Source organism: Diabrotica undecimpunctata, chromosome 6 (genome assembly GCF_040954645.1).
Source record: "Diabrotica undecimpunctata isolate CICGRU chromosome 6, icDiaUnde3, whole genome shotgun sequence".
Classification (NCBI taxonomy): domain Eukaryota; kingdom Metazoa; phylum Arthropoda; class Insecta; order Coleoptera; family Chrysomelidae; genus Diabrotica; species Diabrotica undecimpunctata.
In genome coordinates, this window is record NC_092808.1 from 19,401,999 (window position 1) to 19,420,028 (window position 18,030).

Genomic DNA, 18,030 nt, shown 5'->3' on the forward strand with positions numbered 1-18,030 from the left:
CAATACTAAGGAGGTTAATATCACATCATTCTCCCACACTATAATCTTCCAAATACCGTGGTAACTGACGAATTCTTTCAGATCTTCTAGGTAGTGCTGAAGGAGGCGATAAGCTCTGTTGTCTCCTGCCAGGGGCTGCATGTTTTGCGTGGTTGTATTGGATGAGGAATCATTAAGACTCGAATGTAACTCATGTGGGTCTTCTACGAACACTGATTCTTGACCTGGTATCTCTAGTATTTCCCCTTCACCTCGTTTAACAAAAGAGTATTCAGGATTTGAATCTCTAAAGAAGTGGCGCCATTTTCTTATAGGGAAGCCTTTCAAAATCATTACTGATCAAAAGTCTGTAACATTTATGTTCAACACGAAGCATTCCAGCAAGATTAAAAATGAGAAAATACAAAGATGGCGACTTGAATTGGCACCTTATAAATATGACATTGTGTATCGACCAGGAAAAGACAACCAAGCAGCGGATGCTTTATCGCGCATCTGCTCTGATGCTACTACCACGGCGGCAGGTGCATCAAAACTCAAGTCACTTCACACTGCACTTTGTCATCCAGGAGTAACACGTATGTTTCATGGGATAAAATCAAAGAATTTGCCTTCTCTCTCAATGAAGTCAAGACTATGACTCGTGACTGTGGGGTATGTGCTAAAATTAAGCTGAGGTACTTTAAGAACGAGGGGCTTTTTCCAAAGCTTATAAAAGCCACATCTCCCTTCGAACGCCTTAGTATTGAGTTTGTAAATTATGCCTTTCGTTTCTTTCCCGATATTTTTATTTCTCCAAATTGTTTCGTTTAGGCAGCCTGCGGCTCTGTTTGCTCTATTCACTTGATCTTCCACTTCGGTTTCGAGCTTTCCGTAGCTAGATAATGTGATGCCTAGATATTTAAACTCCATCACTTGTTCTATTATCTGACCTTCCAGCTCCAATTTACATCTTAGTAAATTTGCTGTTATAACCATGCATTTTGTCTTTGTTGGGGAAATTAACATGTTAAATTTTCTGGCGGTTATATTAAATTGGTGCAGCATATGTTGTAAATCATCTTCACTTTGAGAGAGTAGTATTGCGTCGTCTGCATAGCAGATTATTTTAAGTTGGTTTTCTCCCATTTGGTATCCTTTTTTAGTTCTTACTTTTTTTATTATTTCGTCCATAATCAGGTTGAACATTAGAGGACTCAGGGAATCTCCCTGTCTTATCCCATTGCCAGCTTCAATAGGGTCGGTTAGTTCTTCTTCTACTTTTACTTTTATTGTGTTGTTTTGGTAGATATTTTTGATCGTTTTGATTATTCCTAGACGTATGTCTCTTGCATTCAGTAAGTGGATAACGTCTTTTAATTTTATCCGGTCAAATGCCTTTGTAAGATCCACGAAACATGATATGCCGGTTTGTTGTATTCTAATGACTTCTCTTGCACTTGCCTCATTATAAATATAGTGTCGGTGCATGATCTTCCCGACTTAAAACCTTGTTGTTCTTCTGCTAGTGTTATAACTTCATTCAATTTATTTGTTATCACTTTGGTTGTTAATTTGAGTGTTGTGTTTAATAAATTAATTCCTCTGTAATTTTCCGGGTCCGATTTGTCTCCCTTTTTGAAGCGAGGTATTAGGATGAAATTACTTATTGAAGAAAAAGAACAAAAGAAGGCAATGAGCCAAAAAACTAAAACCTATTATATGAATGAATTAAAATCGTTAAAAAAGGGAAAAACGTGAAGGTACCATCGAAAAGCAGAAATATTTCCCAAGAAAGTGATACAAGTCAAAGTTAAGAGGAAGTCGAATATAAAGAGGAATCCTTAAACATGGAAATGGATAAAGAAAATTTTATGCTGGATCAAGATTCGAATATTCCAATAACAGAAGGAATATTTGTGCTCATACGGTTTCCTGGTAGAATAGACTATGTTGGAAAAGTTACAGGTAACAATATAGCTATAATACCTCGTATTATTGCATATTTTTTAATTTTTCTTTTAATTACCGAAGTTAAAATACAGGATAAAGAGTTCAAAGTGCTGTGTTTGATTAGTGTCTGTTATAAGAAAGCCAGATGTGGTATTTGTGCTTCCAGATCCAGACAATGCAACATTATTAAATTTGGTATAAAATTTTCGGGACTCAATGTTCGATAAGGAAACTGAAATACCCTTGTCTCACTGTGTACTGTATACAGGTACACAGTGAGACAGTTTTCATGAAAAAAAAAATAAACACTTGTTCACAATTTGTGTTAGGATTTTTTTAGTTTTAATCTATTGTGTTGTTGGTGCAAATAGGCATCTAAACCGCAGTTAAGGAATTCAATTAAATTTTTGAAATTTCCGAGTTCTATTTGAATAGATAGACCGACCGCACTTCCTGATAGACCGACCTAACTATGTAATTCAAAGACCTTAAAATTTTCTAAATAACCTTAAAGCATTACTTAATAAAAATTTTATTCCGGACAATTTATTAGGTTACTTAAAATGTAAAAACATGTTAAGTACACACAAATTAAATTGTTACAAATGTCACAAAAATATTGCTAGTAACCTTCGGATGGATGCAACTTTGTTCTTAAATATTAAAAAAAATAATCTTTCATTTAATACATTCAGATAAATATTGTTTTGGCATATTCCAATTTTTTCAAAGTCTTTAGAAATTTATCTTCTTATGATAATAAAATTTTCTTATCTTTTTCTTTTCCGTACGAAGAGTCTCTAAGTTATTACACTTCAATGTCTTTTTCTACGACTACCTGCTTCGATTATTGTCGTCGAGGCACATATTGTTCAGACCTTTTAAAACGATTATCTCTAATACAAAAGCTTTAGAGATTCACTCACATTCAAAGCCATATATCGACAGAGTTGAAAATGGAAAAAGTCATCACAAAACAATATTTTAATTATTGATCAAAAAGAAACTAAGAGCTTGCCGGCTGGAGATTCTCGGCTAGATTCCGTCGCAGATAAAGTCTCTTTTTTGAACAAAAGAAACGTAACAATGATATATAGATAGATCAGACATCAGCTTTGCACTTAAAACCATTGGCAGAGTGAATGGTTGGATGTAAGAGTGGAATCAAAAGGATCTTTCGCTATTGATATGTAGTTGATGGATATGAGTAAAAATGTGATTAACGAATATTTATTAATTAAAATAAGTTAAAACGGACGCCTTTAATTTATAGATTAGTATCTGTATATTTTATAATTCTAAAAATGCTTATATAGGTATATTCGCAAGATGTTTAACGACTGTGTAAGTTTTTCGTTGTCTTGAACATCGTTTTGCCAGTATCTAATTTTTCACGAATTAAAAAAAAATTTCTGCGAACATTTTGACTATGGCTATAGCTTTAGTTATGTCATAAGAAATAGGTCCATATATTACAAAAGAAGAAATATTGCACGCATTAAAAACAATGAAGAGCGGGAAAAGCCCTGGACCTGATATGCTTTCTATAGAAATCCTAAAAATTTTAGATGAGAAGCACATTGATGTTTTAGTGACACTTTTGAACCAAATTTATAGTTCAGGCGTATTACCCAAAGAGTGGTTAACATCTATTTTTATTTGTCTCCATAAAAAGAAAAACGCAAGAGAATGCAGCGATTACCGCACCATTAGCTTAATGTCTCATACTCTAAAGTTACTACTTAAAGTCATCCATAACCGAATATATTACAAACTGGACATAGACGTTAATAATACACAATTTGGTTTCCGCAAAGGCCTAGGAACACGTGAAGCTCTTTTTTTACTTAATATACTAATACAAAGATGCCTGGACGTCAATCAAGATATATACGCATGTTTTATTGACTATAATAAAGCATTCGATAAAGTACGACATAAACATTTAATGAATGTCCTGAAATCAAAGAAGATTGACTACAACGACCTCAGGATCATATCAAATTTATACTATAAACAGCGAGCAAAAGTACGTGTTAACGAACAGCTGTCAGAAGAAATTGAAATTAGATGTGGAGTAAGACAGGGATGCGTATTGTCGCCAATTCTTTTCAACGCCTACTCCGAAGAGGTCCTGAAAAAAGCTCTTGAGGGTGAAACAGCTGGAATAAAGGTAAATGGAGTTCCCATTAACAACATTAGATATGCGGACGACACTGTGATTTTAGCCGAAAACATTGAAGATCTTCAGAGACTGGTGACCAGAATAGCAGAGTATGGAAAAGAGTATGGTCTAACAATGAATGTCAAGAAGACGAAATTTATGAGAATATCGAAAACTCAAAGAAATAACGAGAATCTTCTAATAAACGAAACCAACGTCGAACAAGTGGACAAATATGCATACCTGGGAACAATGATTAACTCCACAAATGATTACAATCAGGAGATAAAAATAAGAATAGAAAAGGCTAGAGCAAATTTCAACAAAATGAGAAGAGTCCTATGTACCAGGGATTTAAAATTGGAACTAAGAGTTAGGTTGACGAGGTGCTATGTTTTTTCGACCTTATTTTATGGAATGGAATCTTGGACCTTGAATGCTACATCAATGAAAAAACTGGAATCATTTGAGCTGTGGGTGTACAGAAGAATTCTGAAAATATCATGGACAGAACACGTCACAAACAAAGAGGTTCTGAGAAGGATGAACAAAGAAATGGAAATTTTAAATTCAATAAAAACAAAAAAAATGGAATATCTCGGACATATTACACGTGGAGAGAAATACACCTTGCTCCAACTGATCATGCAGGGAAAGATCCAAGGAAAGAGAAGCATAGGGAGGCGTAGAATGTCATGGCTGCGCAACCTGATAGAGTGGTACGGATGTACATCAAATGAACTTTTCAGAGCAGCCGTCTCAAAAGTTCGAATAGCTATGATGATTGCCGACCTCCGCCGCGGAGATGGCACTTGAAGAAGAAGAAGATAGCTTTAGTTAGACTATGAAGAAGTCATGAAATTTCGTGCTAAAGTAGTAGGTACCTACATATTCAATAATAAATCTAACACAAATTCTGAACCGCATTTTCGACAAAAATGTATCTGTCAGTATACCTATTGTTTTTGTAGTGTATCTACACTGTTAATAATATCCTAAAAATAAATCAGGTCTTGCTTTTTACACACGATGATACATAGAAGCGATACATTTAAGTTATTGTATCATGTTACATACAGTGCTAGTAACATGTCCCCTCCACCTTCGTATCTTTTGAATGGTTATACTTATAATAGTGAAATTTAGAGGGAGGAAATAAACGAATGTAGGCTCCTAACAAGTGCTTTTATGCATACAAAGACTTAATGAAAAGTAAGTTACTGAATCGTGAGTCTAAGCTTAGAATCTACAAAACAGTAATTAGACCAGTGGTCACATATAGATGTGAAATGTGGACCCCCTCAACCACTGATGAAAATCAACTGAGAATATTTGAGCGCAAAATACTAAGGAGGATATTTGGACCAACCCAATGCAGCAATGGTTCGTGGAGAATTAAAATGGCGAGCTGGATGAACTAATGCAGAGCGCAGATATTGTTAGATTTGTCACAAAGACTAAACTGCTTGGTCACCTAGAAAGAATGCCAGATAATCCAGTTGTAAAAGTAGTCCAGAGATGGAAGCCCCAAGGAAACAGAACAAGAGGAAGGCCCCGTAAAAGATGGATAGACGACGTAGAGAGGGATCTTAAAACCATGAACATCAGGCAGTGGCGAAGGAAAGTATCCGACAGGGCAGAATGGAAGAATATTGTTAAGCAGGCCAAGACTCACAAAGGGTTGTAGCGCCATTAGAAGAAGAAGAAGAGGCTCCTAACACGTGACGTAATAGTGATAGATGACGTTACAAAGACACTGTGGCCGATAATTTTAAATGGGACCTTATGGCAAGTGATATCTCGTTTGAAAGGTATTGAACATACCTATTTAATCATACTAATTTTGTTTGGCCTTAATCTTTTTTGGACGGACTTTTTTTGTTTATATTAAATGGTGAATAATTTATTTTAAGGACATATTAGGACAAAATGAGACAAAATAAAGGTTTTTTATATGTACCTATATCTCTACTTGAAAAAAAAAAGGTGGTACCATGTGGAACTACTAGGCCACAACGAAAAAATTATTCAGGATGAAATGAAATGAAACAATTTTTGTTTTCAGATAGGCATAAACCTACATCACATGTAGTCCAGTGCCATCTTGTACGATGAGGAAATACCTTGGTACTGCAGTATGTACAACGTACTTTGGATCCATGCTGAGACATATGGGCTGCTTTGTCAATTCTTATTTCTAGAGGAACTTGCTTTTTGAACCTGTTACTGGTGCTTGGTTTGTCCATGGCCCTTCTTCGAAATTTAGGCATTTGTTATTTGCTCCAATCAAACCGGTGGCCACAGCAAGTTTAAATTCCTTCAAATACATTCTTGTACTAGTTGTTAAGTGTTGGAAAATTATATATGAATTTTGGAATGTTAGGTCAACAAAATGGACAAAAATTCTATGCCATCACTTTTTGGATTTTCTATCCAATTCGTAGCAAGATACTAACATATCAGACTTACCTACAAAACACATATATTTTTTTTTTTATTTACAAAATTGCTTCAACCACTAGGGGTTATTAGCATGGTACAATAAGTTACATAAATGTTAATGTTACACTATATTTTGTGAAGTAGTCTTGCATTTTGTAAAAAGTTTATAGTTTTGTCATTATTGAAGCCGTTTAAGCACTCTTTGGATGAAGTGGGTAATCCAGCTTGAAGTCGTTCTAGGGTGTACAAAGGGCAGTCCACTAGCACATGGTCCACTGTATTTACACAATCACAACTGTAGCACATGGGAATTTGTTCTTTACTTAGAAGGTAATCGTGTGTTAACTTCGTATGGCCTATACGTAATCTAGAGATGCATACTTGGTCTCGTCGCCTAAATGGGAGTTTGTATACAGCTACCTCTTGCTTAATGTTTTTAATGGATGTCTCTGAATTGTTCCAGTGTAGTTGCCATTCCTCGCTTATTTTGTTTCTAAAATATTGCTTCAGGTCGCTATAAACGCATTTAGTGAATAATGTTGATTGTGGATTTTCTGCTGCTTCCCTGGCCAACTGATCAGCTTTTTCGTTTCCAGTTATACCACAGTGTGACGGAACCCAAAGGAATTTAACAAATCGGTCGTTTTCTTGACATTTCATTAGTTCTGACTTTATAAGCAATAGAATGGGATGGTTTGTATATAACTGTTTCATAGAGCTGAGAGCACTTAAAGAGTCAGTTATTATCAAAGAGTTTTGTATGTTTTTATTATTTACAAATGTTATTGCTTGCAAAATAGCAAGAAGTTCTGCGGAAAATATGGTTGATCGTAGGGAAAGTGAGAAGGAGTAGTCTTGGTAAACACATATATTTGTTGTAATCTTTTACTAATTGCTTGCAATTAATTTCCACTGATGTCCCATCCGTTTGTTTCGTATTCACAGTGACATTTATTTTCAGGTTTGTCAAAGTTGCTTAGAAAATGAATGGGTTTTTTATCCATCCATTGCAAAGCTAGCACGTCATCTTCACTCATTCTCCAGTTTGTGTCACCCCTTTTTATCTTTTTATTGGTTTTTAATTTCATTTGGAAACTTCTATCTTTTCGAGCTGTTCCAGTGAGTAGATCTTGCCTTTTAGCAAGTGGCGTTGTAATGCAAAAAAATTAAAATAGTTATCGAAATAAACTTCATAATATTTTCCAACTAAATCTCTTTTATTACTCTTGCCCCGAGGATCTTTTACTTTTCCGGTCTATATTTGGAATAAAACATATCCTGACTGATCAGCACATACCCATACTTTATAACCCCTTTTTATGGACTTCATTGGCATATATTGGCGTAAACTACTTCATCCCTTGAACCGTATCATCGATTCATCTATTGTTTGTTGCATGCTGGAATAAAATGAACTTATGTAAGTGGTTGAAAGTTCCTCTAGCGATGGCTGCCAAATCTGTCACGCGACATACATGAAGAAATAAACTAATCCCTGAGAGCAAAATTGGCAGACCAGAAATCTCTATAACTGGGCAACTTTTTCACTCCCATGAAAAGGTTTATTCCCAAAAACACTTTATTTCTTGTATGTTGTTCTGTTATTTTTTTGGACTACGTATAAATTCGTTTGAAAAACAAGTGTATTCAACAGGTTCTCACTAAACAAATGAAGGAAGAAATCAAGGGGAGTCTCTAAAGTATCAGGAACGTTTGGTCCAACGTTTTCTAGGAAAGGACGGAGTTGATGGGCAATATTTAGGTCGGTGGTCAATTTTAACTCATCAAGAATAATCGTCTTCACTATCATAGTCACTGTCGTGCGAATTTTCTTCATTCATCGTTTTGTTCATCTAAAACAACTTGCTCCAAAGTCATGTCGATATCTTCATCCTCGTTCTCATCAGATTCAGATAGGTCAGATCCCTCCGATGGTATCTCCCTTAGTAAATCGTAAGCGACATTACTTGTAATTTTACTTTAATTAAGACGTCTTTTCATTTTGGAATTCTGTAACAAAACATACCTATTACTTACCGATCGGCGTAGTGGCACCTATTGGAACCACCAATCAAAATTCACTTGGTTATCTAAGCAGTTCATAAAGACCCAATACGTAATAATACATAATATAATACATACCTTTTATCAGTAGAAGAATGTTTGTTTATTTACAACAATATATGTATAACCTCACTTTCATTCACTTGTGAGCGCATCAAACATAGACATATAATACAAGAAAAACTGACTGCTACAGTCGCGTTCCCCCAGTGCGGCAGAGAAAACTGACGCAAAGCAGTCCGTGCATCTCTGTTTATTGAGCCAGATTTATCGACCACGTGACCTTCTCATTTATGTCACGTGGATAAATCTAGCAAATTAGAAAGAGATGCAGGGACTGCTTTGCGTCAGTTTCTTTGTCGCACTGTGAGAACGGGCTGGTATTTCAACGATAAGTCTAATGGCGCCAAATGTATAATGTTCACTATGCATAACTGCTCCTAGAATTTTGTAATCGCGTGGTAGGTGAAATACACGACGTATACATCGCTTTCCGTCTGGTGGTCCCAGCGTATGACTAATCGGGCAGTAGGAAAAAATTTGTTTAAAGGTAGTTGAAGTTTTTCAATTCTCTAGTTGTTTTTACTTTGCTAAGTTTTTGCAAAAGTTGAATGTAATTTCTTTGCAAAACGTTGAACTTTTTTCAAAAATATTCTGATGTTATGGTCAAATATAAATTTTCTCCTGACAGAATCGTTAATATTGATGAAACTGGTATTTCTACAGTCATACAAGCATCAAGAGTTATATCAAAAACCAACAAGAAGCAAGGGATCAACGTGTTTCGGTAAAAATGGGAACATTCGTCACTTTCTGTGGAATTATAAGCGCCACAGTTGGGTATGCAACAGGATCAGGGTGGATGTCAACAACCATATTTATCAAATTATTGGAAAATATTCAGAAACATATGCATATTACTCGTAAAAATCTTGTTCTCTTGTTGAAAAACACCTACATCGGAGTGTACGGCCCGTTTAAATCTAGGTGCAAGTCAGCCTTCAGTAACTTCATTTGATCGAATCTTGGCAAAGCATTGCTATGCTTTGTGCCCTCCAAATAAAATTTGGCAGGGCCCTGGTCCACCTGGCCTGTCGGCTATATGACCGTTAACGAATCCACTGCCCCTACGAGTCCAACACCAAAGTGAAGGTGCCATGCCACGTATGCAAGAAACGTTTCATGGGGCTCCATCTTCCCTGTAATACCTGTGTTGCGATTACCTCACCTACCCGATATCCCACCCACGGGCGGATAGGCGAAGCAGGCAGAGGAATTTCCACCTCGCACGTAGACAGGTCGCCGCCGAGGATCTCTCCTCTACCACTCTTGAATCTCCCGACGGGTACGTGCCGGGGCACCCACACCACGCCTGACACTAGGCCAGGAGAGGTATGTACGGGCCCAGCTCGTTCAACCTCGCCAGGCTCTTTTGGAATGAGAGTAGAGTGGTCCCACGAGAGTCTCGTCTCGGATACTAGATACTAGGAGTGTAGACCGGTGATCGTGTCGCCTAGGCGACCGTGTGCGTTTCTACAAACCCGACACCTCAAGCGACGGCTCTCCACCTCTCAATTCCTACCCATTAGTCGCCTCTTACGACAGGCAGTCGTATTTCACCTACCACGCGATTACAAATTTCTGACCTCGGCCGTATTCTTATCTCCGCGAGCCGAACGGAGTCCTGGCAAAGCAATAACGATCTACGACACTGCAAGTTATAGCCCAGCCATATAATATGCTATAATTTACTCCCATTAATATAACAAGGACTGGAATCTAGCCAGTAAACAGTCTTAATTTTGATGATTTTGATCCAACCTCCAATAGGATAAAGAACTTCAAGAAAAATTTTTAGTGCTTTCATTGTTTACGATTTTTTTGATAGATACTTAAAGCATTATTGAAGATTCATAAACGATATCTTTCCTTATGTTTTGGAGTACGCTGAATACGATCCCGGTGTTAGTTTTTTAATACAATGGATCGATTTTGTAGTTCTTCGATTATTGTAATGTATGCATAATATTTTTTTAAATTGAACAGATATTTTCACATTGTACATTATAAGAACATCATGTTTATACAGCCGAATAAAGCAGCTCATCAATAAAATTTTATCGTGGCACTTATTCCGTATTAACGGTTGTAATTCATCAAGTAATTATTTCTTCCTGTGCTACTTAGCAAATTGGTCTAACTGGATATTGCAGTATTCTTAATCATCTATAAAATACCCGCAGACTTAAATTTCGAATTTTAATGGCAAATGGTCGCCTTATCACAGTCTCGACTCGCTGGAGACAGACGTGAATAGCTTCCTGGTTCTTCGTTGAAGACGATGTAGTACTATTTTTTGTATAACTGTGTTACTATATTTATTTACTTGTAGGATATGTAGTGAAGAAAGCTATAAATCAATAATTGAACAGGCTATTAACGTTTTAACTCTCAATTGCTGGTACGATTTTGACGTTTTTTATTTAATATTCAAACTGTAGCAATAAAAACGTATTCATTTGAAACTTATATATGGATAGTTAAATCTAATTTTTATGACATACATCTTGAAATATGTTATAAATATTTTTGTATATACTAGATCACGGCGGATCTGTTTTGAGGGGGATGTGAGAGGTGGTAGGAGGAGAGGAAATTTTTGCAAAAATTACCCTTTTTTATTCAATGTTTTTGAACCACTTACATTACACTCAGGACCTTCATAATTCGTATAGATAATAAAACAGTTCACCAAATTTTATTAAAATCGATTGAACAGATTTCGCATAATAAGAGATCACAAACTAGGGCAGGAAAATACAAAAACAAATGTTTGTTAATAATATGAAACATACGAGACAATATGAAACTTAGAAATACAAACAAATCATTTTATCCATGCTACGATTTCTTGTTAAAGGAAAAAAATAATACCACGGTTTGCATAAAGATTAAAAGTACTAGCGCAGAAAGCAGTTTACACAGTTGATAGACAACGCTGTTCAACGCTTATCAGTGGCGTTAGAAGAAATACTTTGTTCTCTAAATGACAATGAAAGGAATTCTTTGAAAATCATTTGTAAATGGGCTTGTGAAGGATTTAAAATAGGGTTTTCGTTATCAGATCAGATCAGTTACGTTAAAGAATCTGCCAAGAACTTATTGAAGTTGTTTTGCAAATGTCTGAACATGTCTTTAAGATGACCATGATTGATGGCAAGGTCTGTAATGCTGCAACCAATACAAAATCTTCAAGTCGGTGTTGTATATGCGGAGCAACATCTAAAGACTTTAACAATCTGACTAAAAAGTAAGAAAATAAGTTACACGGCTATTAAATAAGGTCTTCTCTGTCGGTATTACATGCCAGAATCCCAACGCTTAAAAGCGTTTTACATTTGGCATATTAATTACTAATAAAAAAGTATGAAGGGACGAGAACTCATAAAGAAAAAGAGTTAGAAGTTGTTAGTCGACATACCAAAAGCCAATTTCGTGAACACTAATGACGGTAACATAGTCGAAGATTCTCTGAAAATCTTATAGTCATATATATATATTGAAGTATATATTTGAAACAATTTCAAGTGGTCCAAAAATAGACGTCCAAAAATTTGATGAATATGCCAAAGCAACAGAGAAATTATATGTCGAACTATATGGGTGGAACCATCGCATAGTCCCCATAACACCGATCAGGCATAAAATATTAAGTTCACGGTGTAGAAATAATCAAAAATGCCTTATTGCACGTAGGACAGCTGTCGGAAGAGGCAGAAGAAGCTAAGAATAAGCGTTTTCGATTATACCGCGAGAACTATGCACGGAAATTCTCGCAGCAGGAATGCAACCTAGATATATAAATATTCAGCAGACTTCTTTTAACTTCTGACCCACAATTAACCATTTTATGCAGCAACTAATGGGTAAAGAAAAGAGTCAAACCAGGGTCATTTTGCCCTGAAACCATTCAAATACTGTTACCGGATAAGCGGAATACCGAGTCCGATATATCAGACACCGATGCCTGAGATATAAATAAAAACCTGTATATTTTTGGTCATTTTAAATTTTGATTTTTTCTATGAACAATACCTGCCAATTTTTAAAAAACAATATTTTCCGTTGATTTGTACAAGTTTTAGTAGAAATATGCTGTAAAATATTTTAGGCCTCGTAAATCCATTAAATCGACGTATGTGCGACGGTTGGTGCGTGTGTAGTGTGTAGGCTTATTGACCGACAAAAAAAGTTGTACCCGACTGCGACTGTATGGATGACCGATTTGGTTGTGCAACTGTGATACTCCGACAGCCGACTTCCCCACCCAACATCCGTCGAGTCGGGACGTGTGTAGCGTTGTTGGCCAACCGCCTATCCCGACCTCCGACCAAACGTAACGAATCAGTTAACTCCTGGTCCTGGTAGCCGTTCAGAGTATTTAGTCCACAAAAATGTCTCAAATGGCGACAAATGAGAAAACTATGATTGAGGAATTACTGAAATGTTACAAAACTTCCCGCTGTTTGTGGGATGTTCAGTGTGAAACATATTCAAACCGAGATCGGAGGAATGAAGCATATAATTCTCTTCTTGAAATCTTTAAAACAGCTTACCCTGATGCCACATTGGCCATTTTGAAAAAGAAACTGGAGAATCTGAGAACTGGGTATAAAAGAGAAGAGAAAAAGGTAAGCTTAAGACACATTTTTTATATTTAATCGTTTTATTAGTATGTGACCTATGCAAAACATGAATATTTCTATTATTTTTATTTATTTATTTTTTCTAAAGAACTTTATCACGAAATGACCGTTACGGTTGTGATGAACATGTTTTGAGATTAATAAAGTGTGTACCTATAAACTTATTACTGTATATATATAAATATATATATATATATATATATATATATATATATATATATATATATATATATGAATATAAATATGAATATACGTAATCAAAATGTAATAATAATCAAATTTATTTATACAGGTAATATCAAGTGAAGCTTGTGGTACAAGCCAGATATACGTGCCAAAACTTTGGTACTACAACTTGATGAGTTTCCTTAACGAAAAACCTTCAGTTTCATGGAAAGTGGAAATGTTGGAGGAAGAGGATGAAGAAACCACTGAATCTAGACGTTCGGTAAGTACTTGTCATTAAGTATATTATTACATAGGCAAAACCCTTAACATTTTTTCCTGCAAATGCACACTACCGGCGGTGTTACTGGAAGAATTTGTAAAAATTTGTTTCTTTATTTCCCTCTTCATATCGTTCCCTTGTGGTGGACTCATATATTGGTACCAGTGTAGGTGCCTGTTTTCATTTACCTGGTTGAAATACGATGTTCAATATCCTCTTGATCAAATGATGATTCGTTAACGTATCGGGGGTTTTTCTTCATTTAAAAATTATGCAAAACACAGCAAGCTAAAACAATCAAGTCTACCTTTTTAACCTAAACGAACTATCGCCAAGAAATACATAAGATACAGAGCTTTGAGTGCCTGCTAGTGATGACAGAAAGGGTAAATGAAGTGAATCACTTACCATTTTTTATAGAACCGAGAGTTAGAAAGGATAGTGGCACCTGAAACGCTTCCATTGGTACCGAAATTAATATAAATGAACTCATAATTTGCATTAACAACTGCAAACAGTATTTTGCTGAAAAATTTCTTATAGTTGTAATATAACGATTCACTTCCGGCTGGTTTTAGGATAACAACGTGCTTGATATCGACAGCACCAACATCATCATTATTTTGGCTTTACAACCCTGCGTGAGTCCTAGCCTCTTCAAGAATTTCTCTCCAGTCGTCCCTATCCATCGCTTTTCTCCGCCAAGCACGTATTCCCATATTTCTCATGTCTTTATCGATGTTATCAAGGGACCTTGCTCTGGGTCTTCTTGGACAGCACCAACAGCATGATGAAAATTCGATCTTTGACTAAAATCGGTTTTCAATTCCCTCCATTCTTCTACATATGATGGCAACTAAAACATTAAACAAAATTTTGGTTATTTTCAGGATACTGGTGACGAGCAACCTCCTTCAACCAGTCAGCCAACTCCTCCAGAACCACCAAGGAAAAAAAAGCGCACCAATCTTGAAAGAAAAAAAGAACCAATGATCGACGCCGCCCAAACCCTGCTATCAACCCAGGAAAACGAATGGGATATCATTGGTCGATCATACGGGTTGCAGCTCCAAAAGCTTGAACCAACTCAGCAAGCAATTGCTGAGAAGTTATTCGCTGAAGTCATATTTTATGGCAAAATGAAACAGTTGACGCCTTCATCCACAATTAATTTAATCCCAACTATAGAAAACGCACATTTTCAGTACCATTTTCATCCTCAATTTTCCTCACATCTCACAACTTCTTCTCCTTCAAGTTCAATTCATCGAAGAGCATTATCTACTCCTTCACCACGTCCTCAGGAACCCTCCTCTCCCTCATATGCAACTTCTAAAGAAACTTCTCAAGTAACTGAACAATTGTCACAACATTCAAATCTTCAGCAGCATAATAAACAATTCCCACCATACTAACATTTTTAATGTATTAATTTTATGTGTTCCTATTTTTATCATATTTGTACCAATAAAAAGATAAATAAACATGTTATTGTATCGTTGATTGTCTTTTACTTACCTTTATATATTCTTTCAGAGTGCTATAAATAGCTTCACATGTTTCTGCTATAATTGATGATAACAGTTTCGGAGATATTGCAGCACTAAACGTTAAACCTTCCAGTGACCTCCCAGTTGCTAAATATCGGAGCGTCAGAACAAGCCGCTCTTCAGTATTTACGCTTTCCCACATGACAGTGTTTGTTCTTTCCATGAAAGGTTTCACTTTAGCAAGCAACTGTAAAAAACTATATCCATCCATTTTCAAATAATTGCGGAAATCATTTCCTTTAATTTCCCGACGTAGATTCATGTGGGTAAATTTTTCCGCTCCATCAACGACTTTTTCGCCCATAAACTTCTCATTTTCTTCTTTTCATCATCAAGAAGCATAACGGCTGAAGCTAAACCAATTTTTTGCTTTTTCGATAAATGTGGTGCCATTGGCAAACAAATTCAGGCTGTTAACTGTAGTAATGGGAAGTTCAATCTTGTTGGATAGCATGGTCGGGATGTATGAAGAGCTCACCCCAACAAGGAAATTCGGGGAGTTCAGTCGTGCCGGATGGCACGCTCGGGATGTATGTAGGGTATTTAAACCTCAGGATGACGGAATCTACAAGGCTCTCCAGTTCTGTAGAAATCCCTCAAGAAGTAATAACTGTCTACTGTTTTTGAAGAACACGATCTCTTCGGGTTAATGCAACACACAGTAATTCGTATGCCGGTTTCTCGGAAATCACGTCAATCATTTGAGAAATATTTTCGAATTTCCATCCCGTTCTTGTGGATATTTACAACTATCTTATTGTTAGTTCTACGAGCAGCATCTTTGGTCAGGCACAGACGCACTTTTGTGTGTTCCCTCATTTTTCCCTCCCATTTCCTATTTCAAATGTTCCCTCTTATACAAAAATCACTACCGAATTAGGCGGATGCTCCCGACGGACAATACTTACTCAAAAATTACTGTTTGATTTATTTTTAAATTAATAAATGACTCCTAAAGTGAAACCACTGTAACGATTGTAAATAAAACTAGCGGTTCTAATTTATATAAACTAAAATGCCAGATATTGGTAGCGACCTTAGGTATATTATAAGGCCTTAGATAGGTATATTGTTAGCGACTGCATTCAATGAATGGTTGAACAGTAGAAAAGTGAGAGGCGAAATTTCCAATTATTGAAACGCACACAATTATCCGACCTATTCGGCTAATGATGCGCATATTCGCAATAATATATAAAAAATTAGAAACCAAGTTAAAGCTATATTAAAAAAATCTAAACATCGCAGAAGTCACAAATATATCCTTCTGGACTATCCTCTCTTGTACATATGACACGAGCCAATTTACATATCGAACACTTGTATCATACCTCGTCTTTTTTGCGAACATCACCATATAATACACAGAAGTCATTTTCATTTGACACGAGATAGTCCAACTCATCATCATAGCACAGTTCACTTTCTGAAACATCTTTGGAGCTGCTATCTAAATGTTTCTTTTTGTACCTTTTTTCAATCCTATCTAACTATTTTTGTTAATTTCTGATAGAATACCTTATACATTTTACTTCTATTAAATCTATCCTTAGCCTTAACGATAATTAAATGGTCCAAAGGTCAAACGGTTAATTCAAAGGTTAATTTCAAAATATTTAAAAATGACAATACAATTTTCTTTACTGCTGCACCCAAAGCAGACCATAAAAAAAATAAAACATTGGAAATAAGCTTTAAACATATTAATTAAAGATGTTGATGGATTGATTTCTTTGGTGGCAGATTTCGAATGACCTGAATAAATTTTTCACCAAAATAATCGATTCCCTTATTTAACTGAGAATTAAATAATATATTAAAATATTAAGGTACATATACATAAATAATATAATTTGGACTATTATCGTGAATAAAAAACTCAGAGTCGTACTAGTAAAAGAACGGGTTCGGTTGCTTCATTAATCAAAATCTTTAGGCTGTAAAAAAATTGTATTTGTTAAATTTGATTTGATCGAATCTAAATTTGCGGGCATAAAAAGCCTTCGACAGAGTCTGGCATAAAGGCCTAATATACAAAATGAGAGGCTATGGTTACAGTGAGGCCATGACAAGACTGATCTCTTCGTACTTGAGCAACCGAAGCTTCAGGGTATGAATAGGACAAGTACTATCCAAACACTGAGCTCCGGAGGCTGGAGTGCCACAGGGAGGAGTCCTGCCACCCCTATTGTACACAATATACACCGCAGATGTTCCAAGAACACTAGGAACACTACTCCGCCTTTATGCAGACGACACAGCGATTGCGGCCAAACACAGAAACTTAGTAGCGGTCAACAATCTACAGACAGCATTAGATAATATAGAAAAGTATTTATTTGATGTTTATTACGATAATAAGAAATTTGTCAAACTTTGTTATTGGATTTGCAACAAAAAATTCTATCTTATAAATTCCTATCTCCCCATTCGGACAATCAGGATCAAAGTTGGCGACATTCTATCCACACCCTTTACTCCACAAGCTGGAGTACCTCAGGGCTCAATTCTTGCTCCAATATTATACACAGTCTACAATAGTGACATCCCCCGCCCGCAGCATAGATCGGAAACCCTCCTCCTGTATGCGGATGACACTGCACTCCTCACGTCAGGGCCACACAGAGAGCGTGGACAATTGTCTGTATTTCGAAAGAGCTCAAAACTATAATTATATACCTTTTATAAAGGATTTTAACATTTTTTTTTATTAAGAAATCGTCA

The 18,030-nt window shown here is 36.0% G+C and overlaps 1 protein-coding gene across 1 annotated transcript; it reads left to right on the forward strand.

The window, feature by feature from the left end:
* Positions 1 to 13,038: 13,038 nt before the first annotated feature.
* On the forward strand, positions 13,039 to 15,195 carry LOC140444776 (uncharacterized). The gene is made up of 3 exons (XM_072536537.1): positions 13,039 to 13,293; positions 13,601 to 13,756; positions 14,647 to 15,195. The coding sequence occupies exons 1-3, from the start codon at positions 13,057 to 13,059 to the stop codon at positions 15,169 to 15,171; spliced, it is 918 nt and encodes a 305-aa protein (XP_072392638.1). The 5' UTR covers positions 13,039 to 13,056; the 3' UTR covers positions 15,172 to 15,195.
* Positions 15,196 to 18,030: the final 2,835 nt, after the last annotated feature.

Excerpts from the sequence above, each read along its gene's own strand:
- LOC140444776 (XM_072536537.1), top strand. The coding sequence starts at position 13,057 with ATGTCTCAAATGGCGACAAATGAGAAAACTATGATTGAGGAATTACTG. Across the intron at positions 13,294-13,600 it reads ATAAAAGAGAAGAGAAAAAG|GTAATATCAAGTGAAGCTTG; the intron begins GTAAGCTTAAGA and ends TTATTTATACAG. Across the intron at positions 13,757-14,646 it reads CCACTGAATCTAGACGTTCG|GATACTGGTGACGAGCAACC; the intron begins GTAAGTACTTGT and ends GGTTATTTTCAG.